The sequence below is a fragment of the Athene cunicularia genome, assembly GCF_003259725.1.
Source record: "Athene cunicularia isolate RWA chromosome 5 unlocalized genomic scaffold, athCun1 chr5_part1, whole genome shotgun sequence".
NCBI lineage: Eukaryota > Metazoa > Chordata > Aves > Strigiformes > Strigidae > Athene > Athene cunicularia.
Window position 1 is genome coordinate 9,877,376 of NW_020799101.1, and position 17,959 is coordinate 9,895,334.

Genomic DNA, 17,959 nt, shown 5'->3' on the forward strand with positions numbered 1-17,959 from the left:
CTGATCTCCTGTCCTGAACCTTCCACTGTAAATGGGCCCCAAATAGGAAATCTTTCATGTGAGGTATAAGCAGAGTATTCCGGTTTGCTTTCTGATGATTGTTTAGTCTGTGTGTGTGCATGCACATAGCAGGAAAATGGGTTTTGCCAGTACATGAATACTTGTAGCAAGGATTTTTGTCATCACTGTAGGCTATTTCCAGCATTATTTTTAATGGAAAATCCTGCTGGGAGGGCTTGTAATGCAAATTCACAATTTGTACTACTGGAGGATTCAACTTAGTGGTGAGATGGGGTACCAGGAACAGTTGTAGTCAGGAACATGGGCAGCCTTGTACTAGGTGGCATCAGCTGCACTTGATGCCGTCCTGAACCTGGTGCCTGCAAGGGAACCCCCAGGAGAAGGTTGTGTAAGCCATTAGCAGCCCCCCAGGCACTGTGCTTTTCGAGTGTGGTCACAGCCTCTGCCAACAGGATTCCTATCCAGGAAAGTGCTGGGTTAAATACAATTGTGACCCTTTTGTAGCTTATTCAGGTGGGGCCTTTCAATCATGGGAAACACAAGCAGCATCTGCTGTAATTTGTTCTTAAAGGAGCATCTCTGATGAACCAAAATGCAGTTTGTTTACAAACAAAGAACGCCCACTTGTTTCTAATTATAAGGTTTTCCCAGTGCCAATAATTACTCTACAATATGCTCATTTTATACAAATAGCCACTTCTTCACATGTATCTTCTGCAGGCTTGGAACCAACGATGCTCTGATCTGTTGGACAGATGATTTTTCATGCTGCTGATAGCAATAACTATAGACTAGACAAGCCTGCACACATGCCTGCAGCTTGCTAATTACACTGGTGCTTCCCAAGCTTTTTGGATCATGGACCATTCTTAAATACTGGTTTCTCACCAATCACTATTCACCCAACTTGTTAATTGAAGCTGTGATTCTGCAAATCCTCTGCACTTCATGGTATTTCAGGCAGTGTGAAGAACTGAGCTGGAAGCACTAGTGGTAGGAGTCCTGAGTCCTGGCCTTGTAGTTTTACGTTCTTTTTCCTGTGTGGTCTGCATGCTGGGGTGGGTGCCTGGCATACTTGGTAGTTGACTCATAGTGTGTTCATTGAGCCATATTGAAGAAAAACAGCCCGATAGCTACAAAAATACATTTAATGGAAAAGTTAAATAATGTGCCATTGACATTAGCCCCTTGATGATGCTTTGGGGAACCACTGTGTAATTAAGCAGAAATCTCCTCTTCCACAAAGCCCAGTGGTGGACAGAAGTTGGTGTCATCGTAATGTTGTCTGTGACAGAAAACATCGGAATTGGCAGCATTTAGTAACTGCTGATGAACTTCAGAGTGGGATGGAGGAGACAGCTGAAACCATGAGAAAAATGAAACTGGGAGATGTTGTCCCTTCCTGTAAAATCCTCAGAAAAACCCAACAACAAAAAAGATTGATAAAATATCCTTGCCACTGAACTTCATTATAAGTTAAATATCAAGGAGCTAGGGAATCATGACTCACATCAGTGAATTAAATCTTAAAAATGACTTGTTGTACCTGAGCTGGATCTATAGAAGCAGTCCTAGCGCTCTGCATTCAGTAATATCAGTTCCATCTCAAACTCCCATGCATATGGGGAAAATGTGAAGAACAATAAATTGCATTCTGCTTTTAATCATGGCTGTTTCCTAAATTGGGTCATATAAAATCCATTTTGTAAGAGAAAAGGAATTTTGAGGTTTCTTTTGGGATTGATCTAAGTTTATTAATCTTGCAATGTGAGCCCTAATTTTCCCAAGAAGAAAAAAAATCTGTCCTGCAAATACTTCATTTTAATGTGACCTGAAATTCTCCTTTGCTGCTTTGTGACATATATCAAATGGAAGGAGGTAATCAGCATTTTTTCACACATAAAACAGCAAAGTTTTTATTACTTTTTCTCTGGCTGTGGAGACTGCAACCTGTGAAAGAGGGCATGGATCAGAGCGTTTCATGTAAATGGGCTGAGTTTAGACGGGTGGGTGGGTTTGTCATCAGCAGAGTGTCTTGCAAGCTCTGAATCTTGGCAGGTTTTAAACTTGAGAGAACTTCAGGATGGTTTCATCTGAATTTTGATCATGTGTTTTCACTACGTGCCTTAGTGCTCCCTGTCATAGGTCAGGGTTGTTCAGCTTCTTTCAGATGGGGTTTGTCACAAGCTGCTTCGTCTACTTCTGTCTTCTGCGGTGCTGTTGGACCTTGCCATTCAGGAAGAATGAGAGGAAGAAGATGCAGCATTTCACAAATGCCTGTTAAGAGATTTACTGACTTCACAGAGTTGTAGTTGTGGCTCTGTAGTTCTCAAGGTGGTCACGGGAACTGGTGATCAGTCCTTACAGCCACACAGAGATCTGGCGCTTTGTTCTTTCTAGTCATGGTGATACTTTCCGCATCCAGAGTGCAACTTTGGCTGCAGATGCTCAGGATCAGGGTCAATCAAGACTTTATCTGCACGAAAACCAGCTGCTTGGGTTTTTTGCCCTTGTGAAAGGAGGTGATTTGTAGTTAAAGTGTATGTCTCTGTCCTCTGTGGTGCTCTGCTATTGGAAGTGTAGATGGCTTGAGCAAACTTGCTCTCAGACACAGCTAGGTCTGCAGCCCACGCAGCCGCTGCTAGAGTTGGAAGAGGTAGAGGTGACAGTCATGGGGACTGCAGGGGCCTGGAGGTGGTCCCAGCTAGCTGGTGGCAGGTCGGAGGAGGTAACCTTGAATAGCTGGTCCTCTTAGGCAGCAGACTTGATGCCTTGTGGGCGTCCAGAGTTTTGAAACCACACATGACAGGTGTCTTATGTTTGCTCTGAAATTTGTGTCTCTTGAGTACAAAAGTGTTTCTGTCTCCAGACAACTCTGGTGTCTTGGGTATCACTTGAACTGCAGAGTGCTCATCAAGTATTCGTACATGTTTTACCAAGTGCTTTGAGGTAGACTGAGATTTAGCTGTTCTGTATGATAATTTTAGTCTAAATCGGTTCAGTCCAAAGCTATTAAGAATGAGTTTGAACAAACTCAAGCAGTTCACCCATAAGAGATCTAAATTGAAGCTGAGGAAAACATAAAAGGCAAATTTAAATGAGATTTTTTTTCTCCAGCTTTCTAGAAATTGGTAGTTTAGAGACTTCTCAAGCCTCAGCATCTTCAAACATGACTCCTCTGTGGTTACTAATGTTGGGGAGTGGGACCTTTTCCAGTGTTACTGGATCCAGTGTGTTTGTGTTGCACGCATGTGGTTAATGAAGAAGCAGGGAAGTAAAACTCAGCCAAGAGCTAGGAGTTGTATTAGGCTTTCCAAAAGTCTTAATCACTGAGAAGAAAACCCCCAAAGACTGTGTGTTTAGATACGGCTTTGGGAAGAATGTGGCCTTTTCCTTCCAAATCTGGAGTAATCAAATGGTGCTGTTCCCAAAGCCAGCCAGAGCTTCTCCATGCTGATAGTGCTGGTCACAGGAAAGTGCTGCAGATGCAGTCCCTAAATCCTTCCTGTGGCTTTTAGAGGCCTCTGAAGGTAAGGACCATAGTAAAATAAGTTACTAGTCTCCATCCTGATGGTATCAGAGAAGGAGAAATGTGCATCTGTGTGCTCTGAGCTGGTGAACACCAATAGATTTTGCAGAGCTGATTTTTTTGAGCCTGCGAGTATATCTGCACTGTTGTAGAACCAGGTTTGGGGGCAGGGGAGAGTCAGAGAACTTGTATGAAGACAGAATGGCAATAGAAGTGGTGCCTAAAACTGTGACCATCTCCTTAGATATGAGGATGGTGTGTGTGCAAATCTGTAAAGAGCAGAAATCTGTAACCTAAAAGTATGACAGTTTCTCTAGACGAGGATTCGTCCACAGTCAGAATCTGTATTGTGGCTCCTAATGTGGTGATACACGAGCTCATGAAGGGGATTGTTTGGCAGGGCAGAGTGAAGGAGGTTGCTGCCTGTTCCTGTATTGGAGTCTGGCTGTCCTTACTGCATGAACTTTTAAACTATAAAACTAGAAGTTTGTGGGGTTTTTCTTAAAGAGCTGGGAATGGACTTGGGTGCTGAGCACTGTTACTTTTACAAGGACAATTAGAGAAACAATATTTTTCCCTTGATCCAATAATAGCAATCTTCTGGCCTGTGATAATACTTTCACTGTTGACTGTGTGTTTATACACTATATTTTTATTATGTGTGTGTGTGTGTGTGTATATATATATATATATATATATAAGAAATTACAGTACATGATTTTTTTTAAATATTTGCACATTATTTATCTGTGGAATGATAGCTGATTGCCCTTGATTTGTGGACCACAGACATTTGTCATTAAATGATTAAAAGAACTTGCAAGCAGTACACAGTTTCATAAAAAATTAAAAATGTGGAAACTGTTTCAGTTTAATATTGATGTTGCACTTTATTAATACATTTTCTCCTTGGGATTTAGCTGAAATACAGAAACACAGGCTCTCAAATACAGATGGAAGTTAAATGAATAAACAGAACTGTTTGGCAGGTATTTTCTGAGGAGACTGATTTAGACAGAAGTTTGTGTTTTGAGGGTTTTCTTGGTTTTGTTGTTTTTTTTTTAAATTACTTTTTGGCCTCTACACTTTCTGTTATATTTCCTTGTATACTGTAAATCTCAGTAGCTTTTTCTTTTTAAGTCCTATTTATACTATTTTTGGTTCTGTCTGAAGACTTAAATGCACAGAATTCGCTCTTATTGTAGAAGAATCTTTTCAAGACTTTTTTTTCCTGCTATATTTTTCTTCAGTTGTTGCATGTCCTTACAAAAGACAAACCTGTGGCTCTTTCAGTGCTCAGTGGTACTTAACCGTGATTTTTACGTTAGTTGCTGATTTAATTTTGTTCTCCTTGAGAGGGTCCTTTCATAATAATTCTGAAAAGTCCATATCCAAAATATGAGTTTTCTGTAGTTTTCCCATTCACTTTGAATAGTCTTGTTTAATAGTACAGATTTTTTTTTTAAAGGTAAGTAAAACATCGGGGTTTTTTCTTGGCATTTCCTTGAGTATGTGTTTGCCCTTCATGGAACAGTAGCTCATATCAGATTCCGTATTCTCCAAAGCAGTTGTACATGGCTGCAGCCAGCCAGCCTTCTTATATGCTTCTGCAAAACACGATTCAGATTCTTCTTAGCTCACAGTTAATCCTGAACTTCTCCTGTGCAGAAGTGCAGTCTGTTGACATCTGTGGATAAAGAGGATTGACTCCACCCTCCTCTTCACTGGCCATCGTCATCTGCACTGGGGAAGCAAGGAGCCTGGTAGAGGCTTGGCAAAGCCTCTAGACCTGTGGGGAGCCAGCTGAGAGATGATTACTCACAGACTTTGTCTCTTACCAGGCTGCCCTGGAGTTTTGTCTCTGTTCCAGGCTGCTCTGCAGCTGTATAATGTGCTGCTAGGCAGATGGGAGAGCCATCATCTGGCTTGGCTTGGCCTATGGGGCTCTAAGGTTAACCTAACCTAGGCTTGGTCTTAGCACTTACATGGGGAAGGAGAGCATCAGTCAATACTTTGCTACTGGAAGACTGAGGACCCGTTCCCTGTTACACTGCACATTTCCTGAAGGAATGTGAAGGAGCAAACTCCTTAGGTTACTGTGCCACTAAACAGAAGAGGGCTGGGAAGCAGGCATGGACGCTGAACTGCCAGGCACCTCTGCTGCTTGGTCTTCACAGCTGTGGTCTCTGCCAGCTTTCATTCTCTGAAGACAAGTGCTTGGGCATGGCTGAGAGGGTTGCCCACACCAGGATTCATTCCCAGCCAGCTGTATGGACAAAGTGTCCCTGTATTTGACTCTTCCGTGCTAAACAATCATCCAGTGCTGTCCCAATATTATGCCTTTAAGCTACATCCCAGAGCATGCAGTGCAGTCTGAAGCTGTAAAAATACCACTTCAGTGGGCTTTAGTACAGCCTCCACGTTGTCTCTGATATTCTGAACCAAAATCCCTGCCCTCTCTCCCCAAATAATCACGTATTAGGGCTGCAGGGTTACTGTATGTGGCCCAGAGGAGATTCAGGGCCAACTGCTGTGCAGCACACATGAAGTCTGACCAGGCAGCTTGTTTTCAGGTTAAAAGAACAGTCCTTGGCCCTCTTTTCTGTAGCAGTATATCTCTAGCCTTGCGCATGTGGAGCCATTGTTCCAAGCTCTTACAACAGGAATAATATCTCAGTTTGCCAGTGGCACCAAGAATCAGAGAACAGGCAGATACTAGAGGTCAGCTGAGACGAACATAGTGGCACCTCTTGTACTTAAAATCCTGAGCATCATCTTAACCTTGTTACCTGAAAGTAAGTCTCCTGCTGATTACTCAGTGTGTGTTTTGTTTTCTCAGTGCATGCCTTTGCTTGCAGATGTGGTTCAACCTTTTAGAGACCATTTTAACCTCCACAGCAAAATCTAAGCATCTGTTAGCTCAAGACTGCAACTAAACTGATTGCATCTATAAGCTGTGTGGACAGTTTTATTTTGGAATAATAATGCGTTATCTTGATATACCTTAAGACAATAAAACAGTCTTTATGCTTTCATGAAGCCGAGGAGGAAAGATTTGCATACAACACGATAGTATCACTTCAATTGTAAACTGTTTGCTTTAATGGAAATTTAAATCAGGTTGCATAAATCAGGTTGTCTTAAAATACCTTGCCTCTCGTACACTTCACAATCAAATTCAGTTTTACTGCTGGCATCACTCTGGTCTAGAAAATTGTAAGGGGCAGTCACTTGTTTAACTTGTTAATTTAGAAAGAGGAGGCTGTGTGGCTCAGACCTTTTACTAGCAGTATCTGCTGTGGTCCCTACAACAGCATCTTTCCTGAAGGGCAGGTCTTTTGAATTTGTCTCTCCACCCCACCCCCCACCCCCCTTGTTTGTTTGTTTAAGAGAAACCTTTATTCTAATTCTGTTTTCAAGTCTTTTAGTGAAACTGTGTTGAAGCCTACAATAAGCTATCCTGCAGCCCTTGCTCAAAAAACAAATACGAAGCAAATGGTAGAACTGCTCCCAAACGTATTATATAAATTCAGAATTTCTTCACTACCATTTAATAAAAAATGTATGAGAAAAATAACTGTATTCAAACATTTAATTACTTATTTTGCCCCAAACAGGTTAGGTGGCGGTCCTGATGATGCCAAGGAGATTATGCAGCACAAATTCTTTGCTGGCATTGTTTGGCAAGATGTATACGAGAAAAAGGTACTTATACAATATTCTCCCAAGGTGAATTGTAGCTGTGAATATACTGAATGTTTCAAATTTTGTTGCTCTCAGTAAGGTACACAGAAGCCCTCCACAGAAGAGCTTTGCAATTGTTTTTAACAAGGCTAAATTGCTGCATGTTTCTTAAAATACTGTAATCAGATTACTTCTGAAGCAAAGCCTTTTATTCACATTGAGAGGAGCATCTCTCAATGAGATACTTGTTTCTGTGTCTTAATAAGTAGGATGTAACCAGAATTGCTTCCAAATTTAGACAGTATATAGGCTTTTAAAATGGCTTTTCCTGTGAATTCTTGTTGCCATTCCTTGCTGTCAAATGATATATCCCTTGTGAGCCCAGGAGTTATTGTTGTTTTCTGATCACCTGAAGCAAAACTTCATAGAAGCAGTAGTGGAAGATGGGCTGTTTGTTCCCTTTGTATTTTTCCTGTCTTGAATGATGAAATTAGACTGAATAGGCAAGTGCAGAGAAGTGTAGGCTTTTACATCAATCCCAGCCTAATACTTTTTTTTTTTTTTTTTGGTGACAGAGGGCTGATGTGAAGTGTCTGCACTTAATGGTATTTCTCATTGGTTTTCCTTGTGACTCACTGAGTTTGTAGGCTTTCCAGTGGGAGCCACTGAAGTCAGAGAGCCCAGCACTTTCCATATGAGTGTGTTTCATCAGTTGTCTTTGCCTCACTGTTGCTTCATTCACAAATAACTTACTCCACTACTCCAAGATGCCCTGCTTCATGCTCTCAGGGCAATCTGCTGTTGTCCTCTCCCATTTGATTCTCACCAGACGCAGTTTCCATGACGCTCACATGAAATGCAGCTAACTAGAACATGGGAGTGGTGATTCAAGGCACCCATCTACTGGTGCCACATGATCTCACTCAATCCCAGCCTTTCCTGATTTCTCTCCTTCCCCCTGCAGCCACCCGTGATAATCAGATCTCATTTGATCTCTAAATACAGTTTAGTTCTCCCTCTGGTTAGTGGGAGCAGGTAAAAAACATAGCAGAAACTGAGCTTTAATTCTTTGAATTCTTCTGGTAAAACTTAATACAGTGAACTATTAACAAAGTTTGTATTCCTAAAAAAATAGAGCATTACACCCCTGGTTTCCATACTGTAGTGGGAGAATTGTCCTGTGCCTGTATACAGTTACAAAGAGTGCTCTGTTTCCTTTTCTTCTTTCACTTCCTCGCAGCTTGGTGTGGCTAAGGGGAACTGAAAAATCATAAAATAAGTTTTTGTGCCTTGAAAGTGTAGAGTGTAGACTTCTGTCCTTTCAAAGCATCCCTTGAGAGAGAGCTTCATGTGGTCATGCGAGCAGGAGGCAGTTGCGTGGAGTTTATTCAGTATAATGTAAAAGGTATATCTGAATTACTGTTCTAAACAGGAGGTTGTCCCCATTTTCAGCCAGCTAACAAGCTGAATACTTTGGGTTTTGGTATTTTAAGGTAAAAAGTTGATAACAGGGTTCAAATGTCTTCAGTGAAGTTATTTAACAGTAGTCCTCATTCCCTGAATGGAGCACAAATACAAGCTGGAGGCAATTTATGTATCCAGGACTGAGAAAGCCTCCATAAATTGTCCCATAGTAGTACTGACTCAGATTGTTGTAGAAACTGCCAGGAAATTCCCAATGATACATATTTTGGCAAAAACAGTGAGCTAATTGAGACTGTATCTGACCCTGACATATGCAGGGAGGTTTTCAGGATTCTGGTTTGCTCCTGTCCCATTAGCATGTTCATCTGAAATAGCCGTGCTGTGCAAATGAAGAGATTTCAAAAAGCCTCTGAGTAATTGATGCCTACGTTCTGGATGGTCCAAAGAGGATCTTGCAGCATTTACCTGAAATGCAGTCTCACAGATAAAAGCTGAATTTTGTCAGCTGCCTAGAGGTGTTTATATGCTAAGCTTGGTTACCTACTATCTCCAGATAACAGTGAATATGTTTATGAATATAGGCTTGGGGTAATCGAGAACACTTAATTTGTAATTAAGCTTTTTGGAAACATAGCCTTGCTTTGAATTATAAGGAGTTTTGTATAACTGGGGTTGTCCTAAGAATTTAAAATATTCATTAGACTCTTCTGGAAGAGTGTTGTTATTTGTCTCTGGTGAAAAGAAAGGTGCTGCAGTTTAATTGGCAGTATTTTGCCCACCAACAAGCGAAACTTTCGCAATGACATTTTAATCACATCATCTTTTCTGGTCTTTTTTGTCTTTTAAACCAACAAGCCTATGGGCATCATGCTGGTCTGCAGCAGTGGGAGGCTACAGGTGGCACCTTTCTGCCAGTTGAACTGCAGAGCTATTGCAGTGACAGCTTTTTAGTAAAGCAGCATATTTGCTTGGTAAAGCCAGCGTTATAGCTTTCTGCAGCTTCCCCTCTGTTTCCAGCTTAACATTCTGAATTTGACAGCTGGGGGGGTGGGGGTGAAATTGTCTTGTGGGTGCATCATAATCTGTCTCAAATTGCTTTTAACAGATACTAAAATAAAAGGGAAAATGATACAGGCAGCGCTAGCCCATTACACGTGTGTTCTGACTTAGGATTGCTGCTCCGAGTCTCTCTGATGTGCATAGTTCAGGTGTCTGCTGCCATGCCCAAGTCCTAAATCACTCTGCGCTGCGCACAGCAAGCTAGAGCAACTGGGAGCGTTGCGAGTGCCAAAACCACCATTAGTTTAAAAGGACAGATAGAACTTCAGACACGCGTGCACGCACAGCTTGTCAAAAACAAACCAAGGTTCGCTTTAAGGAGTAGGCAGAAAACTGCTATAAGGAGAAAGAGAATAGAGTTAAAACATGAAAGAAGGAATGTTCATCCTCAACAGGGTGTTTACGTGTATGTTGGTGTGACTTGATTGAGAATAGTGTTATTAACGTGAAAATGTGAAGCATTCCCCCTTCAGTAGCTTCAGGAGGACGGTAAGGGTCAGAGTGACTTGTTACTTTGGGATATTCTCTTTCCTTTTCCTTTTTAAATTCAGGACATAAAGACCAGTTATAAGGATCTAAATTTTTTTTGACAGGAACATTTGCCAGGCTCCTCTAAGCCATCCTTGGGCATAAAAAAAAAAAAAAAAAGTATACTATAATTTTACTCTCTTATAATAAACAGAATTTTTATGTCCCTTAATTTTTAATGATTTTTAAACAGTAAATGTTTCTTTGTTTTTTGAAATGCTACCATATGTGTAGATGACATTTCTTAAAATCTTTACATTGAAGATGAGGGAGCTTTATTGGATTGCTGTTTATAAGACAGGACAACACTCTATTAGGTGCTCTCAAAACAGATCAGAAAGATGATCCTGCCAATAGGGAGCCTGAAGCTACTGCTTTCTTATTTACCCACTTGCCAAGCAAATGATTCTTCAGATTTAAGCTGAAGGAGGTGGGGAAGAAGTATTTTGTACGTCCATGATTTGCTGATGTTTTCCAGGTAGTGATTTCTGTCAGTGTCGGTCTTATTTCTGTCAGAGCAGAAGTGCAATTCTTGGGGTCACTGCTTAATTCCACTTGGAGCAATTTACCATTTGCCTGGGTAAACCTTTCCCTGCAGTTTCAGGTTGGAAGCCGTATACTTCCTCAATCACGCTCCTGAATTGTTGCCTGGTGTGGCTCTGTGCTATTAAAAGATGGCCATGCTTAACCCCAGTGGTGGGCGAACTGAAGCCCAGTGCTGAGAGCTATTACATGTCCCCTGTGGGAGGGCTAAGAACAGTGTTGACATGCTGTTTGTACCGCACCGTGCAGTGGGGAGGTGAGCGAGGTCTGAATCCCAGCTCCATTGCCCTCCAAAACTGTCTGTGTTCCAACTCCGTGCATCTGTATGCAGCCAGCTCCGCCACCCTGCTTCCCAGGCGCGCTTCTCCTCCAGCCCCAGTCAAGCAGCTCCGCTCCATCTGGAGTTCCTCTTGCTGGAGCTTGCCTAGGTACACATGGATGATTTCTAGCCTGCCTGCCCAAGTGAGTGTCAAGAATAAAACCCAAATAGTGCAGCTCGCGGTGTAACAAGAGGAGGATGCTCCCCACTAAGTGTGCTCGGGTTTTTTTAAGTTCAGAGTTGCTATCAAGCTGCTTTTGGGGACCAGCAGTATAAAAGCTTAACGTTGCTTCTGCCTTGGACTAAATTCCCCTGGGCTGGTCAGACCTACAGCACAGTTGCAGTCAAAGCTGCATGAGCATGGTAGCTCTGCAGCGGAAATTTTTTTGTGAACGTTTCACCCCTTGTGGTGATAGGCGGGTCTAGCTGATCAGTTTGGTATCACTGAGTGTCTCACTCGTTTTCAACCTTCTCAAGCATAAATCTGTCTAGATGCAGATATATAATTTGTATATCTAAGTAATAGTATATACTGGTTCCCCATATAATTTGTTGGGGAACCAGTATATACTATTACTTTTAAACCGCTGTAAGCATGTGATTTATTACTTGAAGATTCTAGGTTTTTCTTTGTGCAATTAAATCCTAGAGACAAAATGTCTTAAACTCCTCATAAATAGGAAGTGCACACCTACATGAGTATTTTTTACTCTATAGGGTTCCTTCTTTATGAACTGGTGTTTTTTAAACTTATTTTAGAAATGTAGGAGAAGACACGCTTATAGCTTATAAGTCTATTTCAAATTCTACCTGTTTCGAACAGTACTGCAAGAACCTGTAAATGGACAGTATTTTTTTTTGCTTTTCATAGCTTGTACCTCTGTTTAAGCCACAAGTTACATCTGAAACAGATACAAGATACTTTGATGAAGAATTTACAGCACAGATGATAACAATCACTCCTCCTGACCAAGGTAAAGTTTTCCTAAATGTTTCCCACTGTGTTCTCCAGACCACCAGAAATAATTTGCTGCAATGTTACCTGGTCTCTTCAGACCCTGTGAAAAAACATCGGTTTAAACTTGCTGGTTTTCCATGAATGTATTTGACCAAGAAGTTGGTAAATTGATGTGAAACTTTCCACATGTCTTTCTAGTTTGGGAAATGAAAAACTTGTTTTAGAAGACAGTGAAATTATTTGTAGTGTTGTCTCTTCCAGATCTGCACATTCCCGCTAGAAAATTCTGTTTGTGAGTTTTGCATGTGTATGTTTGCACACACATTGTGTGTATGCAAGCAGTCAATTGAGTGTGGACTAATGTCCATATTGAATCAAAATGTATTTTATTTTCATGGTAACTGAGCACATTTGATGCTCTGAAATAGTAATTGCCAGAAATTCAGAACACTGAGTGTGAATTTAAGCGGTGCAGCTCCTAGCAGTTTTAAATGGACATCTGAACAACTGTTTACATACAACAGTCAGGATCTTCTGTTATAACATTTAATGGAGTGAGATTTAAGACCTCCTGTTTCTTTGTCCTTTCAAGTTGTAGAATAAAAAGGCAACAGTGAAATTTTCTGAAGTAACTTTACCATGCATTATCTTGTTGTTTGCTTACTAAAAATCAAAAAGGTAGCAAATGTTTTCTACTGTTTTTTTTTTTTTCATTTTTCAGATGACAGCATGGATTGTGTAGATAACGAGAGAAGACCTCATTTTCCTCAGTTCTCCTATTCAGCCAGTGGAACCGCTTAACGTTTTGCAATGTTTTCCCATTCAGAAACAAAACAGACTGCATTTTGGGGACCTTACTTCAATGGACACTAGAGAACTTTCTATATTATCTGAATTACAAACTGTGTTTGTATTACGATTTAGATGAATTTGTAGGAAGCCTCACAGATTCTGTATTTAAAACAATTCTTTGATGCATTTTTGAGAAGGAAAACAAATCCATTCTTAAAGTATTACGTCAAGGCTTTTATGCTGAATGACCATAGGTTTTTAAGAATATACACCAAAACTGTTTACTTTAGAAATAATTAAGGTATTCAACATATCAGCAACTCTGACCAGAAAATCCCCTTATTTTATTTATTTCATACTGTTCATTATCTAAATATAGAATCTGCACTCTGAACAATTAGATTTATATAGGAAGATATAAAACTTTAGTAGCTAGTGCAATAATATAAGCAACAAAGTGAACAAACTCTGGAGGGTTAAGGTTCAAACTCATTTTGGACAGCAGTGAAGTGTCATCAAACTCCAGAAAACCAACTATAGGAACAGCATTAATGGCCTCAGTGAGGTAAATCAAAAAGCAAAAGTTATTTTTGTTATAACATCTGCTACAAGACATTACATATCAAAATGAATCCAGTGGAATTGCCACGTCATACAGATGAGTATTCCATTCTAGACAGTGCATTTAATTATTCCATTTGCATAGAGTTTAGGAATACTTCATAGGATTGGCTTCTCAGAACCTAGAAGACGCTTGATTTACCAATCTAATATGAAATGCAACAGTGCAAAATCACCCACTTTCACCACTGTATAAAAATACCATACAGGTCTAAGTGAGAAATCATCTTAATGAGTGAGTCAGCCAGACAAAATACATTTTGGCACTGAAGTAATGACTTGTTGCCGCTTTTTTTTATGAAAAGATATATGAATATATATAAACACTTAATGATTTTTTGCATCATGCCAGATCATTTCTTCTTTCTTGAGTGTGCATTAAAGGTATCAGCCAACAGTTCATGGTGCCTTCTCACTCTTGAAGATTCACTTTAACAGTGTTTCCCATGTATAAGAAGAAAACTAGGTTGAAACTTCATATGTGTTTGAATAATAATGGTGTTCAAAAGTGAATTTTTTTTGTTTTTCATTTTTAATCTTAGTGGAAAATCCCCCACACCCTATTTTTGTTGTATCATGTTTCTTTGTAATTTTCATAAAAGCAGTCTTACTCTGTCTCTGCTGCGAATGAATTTATTCCATTGTAGGTCGCGTTCTCTTAAATTGCTTTTTTTTTGTTTTTCATTCTCTTGACTGTATAAAAAATGATGACATGTACTGCAGTTAACTAGCATTTAATTTTTTTATTTGAAAGGGAGTATGTTATGAAAACCCTCACTTCCCCTTTCCATCAGAAACTGCTGTGTTTGCACAGAGAGCCCATCAGCTTGACTTTTTTTTTTTAATGACATTCAATTCTAGTATTTTTCCTCATTATATGAAAGTTTCCCTCCAACTACTTAAATAAAAATTGCTTTAACAAGTTAGGTTCTTATTTCTCGTGGTAGGAGCCTTCTGAATTTGTAGAGATGCAATAACTGCTCCAGTTTCTTGAGTTTGATGTGTGTATCACTGAGGGATTTAGGCTTTTCTGCCCCTCCTCAGTTGTTTCATCTCTGTGCTGATCCTTATGTAAAGATAATTTTGGAAAATGTATGTTACAAGAAATACACTCTGTGCCAGAAATAGTTTGTCTTGAGGTGAATGAGGACAGGCCTCATTTTGCTGTCCTCCTGATGCCAGTGAGATTGTGTTACTGAGGCCCTAATCTTAAAAGGTATTTCTATTCCAGTCACTTGGGCCAGCGTACAATATATAATATTGCATTTCCTTTCTAGGGACTAATATTGCTTTTAGGAGGTAGTTATACAAGCTGGAATGTCCTTTCCCAAACAAGAATACAGAGAAAAATACAAAAATGTCCAAGAACACCTGCAGTATGCTTCAAACTAAGCACAGAAGTCGCAACTGTAGTAAGCCATTAAACATCCAGACCATTTTTTGTTTCAAGAAAATAAGCTCTAATTCCCAGTACAATTTACTGCACACTTTATGCAAGGAGGGAAGGTGAAAGAAGGGCTCTGTGTGTAGAGACCAATGCTGGACAGCCTGTCCCATTCTAACTACTCTCCGTTCCTTGCTTCCAAGCCTTCATCTGAGTTTCCAGCCAGCCCAGGGACGAAGTCCAAAGAACTCTTCTGCAAGTCTACAAGCCCTGACAAGTACTGAACTAACCCACTTTGTACATCCAAATATAGGCAACACGAATGAGCAAAGGTTACTGTAATCTGCCCCAGGAAAAGCTGGTCTTTCAAATGCAGGAACAGACATGGATCCGGTGGTTCTGCTGAGACTGATTCTGTCCTCAGAACGGTATTTTTCTGCCATTTCTTGCTAATGGATTTTTGTTTTAATTCCCATATCTGAAATGGAACTTAAAAAAAGCTGTCAGAAAAGTCTGGGAATCTTACTATTGTTACCAACAGTGAGCTCTGAGAGGGCCACACCTGAATACAGGGTCTTCTGGCTATTTTCCCTCATTTTGCCTGTGATTATTCAAAACGCCTTGCCTGTTGTCTGTAATTGAATGATTACTGGTGTTACAGATACCTGCCTGCAAACATAAAATGTGTTAAATTTTGATTTAGCACAGAAAATCCTGTCACAAAACTCTGTGACCTGACTTGTTCACATCAGATTGCTTTTATACCATATATGCAGAGACTGCTTAAATCCTGTATGTTCCTTTAGCTCTTTTATTTTAACCCCCCCCAACTTTTCTATCTGTACAGCCAAAACCTCCTCCTTGTTCCTGCTGGCATTGACAGATTGCTCTGGTGTTTCACATTGCAGCAAAGGTGGTGTATCCCAGGTGCTGGACACTGGTAGTGTAGGTATGTTAAAGCCCAGGAATTGGGTTGTAAACTCAGGCTGGGAGAAAAATTGAAAAAAAAAAACCCCAAACTTTTGCAAATAAGTAACATTTTCTTCCCCCACCTTCACCCCTCCAGCAGGTACCTCCCGGTGCTCTCCAGCTGTGGCACTGCTCTCATGCAGGCCTCGAGTATCTCGGCTGCTATTTGAATTTGTGCCTGGTTTTCCACATGAGAAACAAAGTACCATAGTTTTTGCAGGGTTGAGGTAAAAACTTTCCTTTGTTGAATTGGATGATCTTTGCTTTAACTGGGGGTGAATTTTCTTGTTTGCTACTTTGGATTGCTTACATGCATTTAAATGCTCAGTACAAGAATACTGTATTCATACTAACCCCACTGTTTGTGGAGTTTATTTTAAATGTTTGTCAGAGAAAATGCCCTTTTTTATTTTAGAGAGTGTATGCTAAGTCAGATTTTTATCTGCAGTAGCAGGGTTTAGAATGGTGGTCCCAAATTAGAGGTCACAACCTATAGTGGGAATGAAACTCCAAGGAGTTTCAGAAGAGAAGCCCAGACATGCGAAGCGCCTGGGAGCTGATGGGTTTTCTGCCCAAGAAGTTAGGGAAATGGTAATTGAGGGGGGAGGTTTGATTTATTTTACTGTATCTAAAAAGAGCTTCAGAGGTGAAAACACATTTGAAGAAATGGGCGAGCGTAAAAGGATCTTGTTTCTTCAGTGTTGCAAATGAGTGTTTGTCTTCTACTTTTAGCTCAATTTTCTTAATAACAGGGAGGTTAATTGCCACTAGAAGTAAAACGAAAAGAACACACAGTGCCTATAGCAAATGGGAGCTTATTATCCCCAATGCAGCTGAGTGTACAGACGTTTGGTAGCTCTGTCTAATGGAACATATGTTGCATTCTAATCAGGTGATGACTAGTTGCTGTCTCTGAAATAATTTTAAACAAAACCATTTTGTTACAGTAGTCCCTGCATGCCACTTTTTTCCTCGTTTTTTTTTGTTTTTTTTTTTTTTAATTTTCTGCTATCACCATCTTAGTTTTTTGAGCATGGTGGGTTCTTTCTTGAGGACCAGATCAAGGACTTTGTATGTGAAAACACTTACTTCACTCTATAGTTTTTCAGTGTGCTTGTAGCTCAGTTCTGTTTCTCTTTCGCTGAAGCACTGCTTCATGTGGTTGTCTGCATGTTACTGCTCACTACCTGTTTCTCTAGGAATGGACTTTATGAACTTCTTCCTGTGTTAAATGTAACCCTGGTTCTATGCTAAGATTCCATTTTTATTAATCTTTCCACACTGTTTCTTCATGTCTTCTGTCATATGACTGTATCTGCTTGTATTTTGCATCTTCATCGGGTCTTAGAGTTTGTTTCAAGAAGATAATGGTAACACCCAACAGCAGTTGCTGTAATTTCTGAATTCTGAGGGTCTAATTCTGCACATTTTAAAAATAATACATAACTTTCACCCCACAGAAGATACTATAAATCGAGTAAAAGAGTGAAAATTCTTTGCAGAAACAGGAGGACACGATCCCTACCCCAGATATTGTGATCTTTAGTTATTTGTAAACTCAGCTGTACCCATTTCCTTGCACTATTGATGCTGCTAGCCTGAAAACTGCTTTGTATTACTGGGAAAGCCTATATCAGAACAAAAAATAGTGATTGTGATCTTCAGCATAGTGCCTGGGAATTAATTAAAATTGGATTAAAATGATCATAAAATATATACTTAAACATTATATTGTTTTGGAAAATGACAAAACCAGTAATGCTGTTCTTGCTTCATCTTACTGAAGTACAGTAATTGGGACAAACTGGACTCCTTGGGGGAAGCCTTGCTGACCATGCTTGGAGTAGGGGCACTGGGCTAGACAACCTCCAGAAATACCTGCAAACCTCAACTAGTCTGTGAGTCCATTTAATGATTTAGCTCCTGGATTTGAAAGCATGTGCTTTAGTGAAGGAGGTTCTTCATGTTTGTTTGTTTGGGGTTTTTTCCTGTCATCTTTATACTTCCAGACTGACACAACCTGTCTATGACTTTCATACAGTCTAGGTGACAGCACCAGCCTTGTTTTGAGATGCTTCTAGTAGTACAAATCTTGCATTTTTCTCATTTTCTTTTATGTCATTGGCC

The 17,959-nt window shown here is 40.1% G+C and overlaps 1 protein-coding gene across 2 annotated transcripts in view; it reads left to right on the forward strand.

Annotated features, from left to right (window-relative positions):
* AKT1 (AKT serine/threonine kinase 1) overlaps nucleotides 1-17,959 on the forward strand; it is a 76,961-nt gene extending 59,002 nt beyond the window's left edge. The window contains exons 12-15 of one of the 2 annotated variants that reach the window (XR_003398482.1): nucleotides 7,168-7,255; nucleotides 11,980-12,082; nucleotides 12,788-13,423; nucleotides 15,067-17,959. Coding sequence is in view for 1 of the 2 variants with exons in the window: in XM_026849365.1 (XP_026705166.1) it covers nucleotides 7,168-7,255; nucleotides 11,980-12,082; nucleotides 12,788-12,867 (271 nt within the window). In the remaining variant the exon portion in view is untranslated. Of the gene's footprint in view, nucleotides 1-7,167; nucleotides 7,256-11,979; nucleotides 12,083-12,787; nucleotides 14,126-15,066 lie in introns of those variants that run through there. The other variant, XM_026849365.1, reaches the window with a different exon arrangement.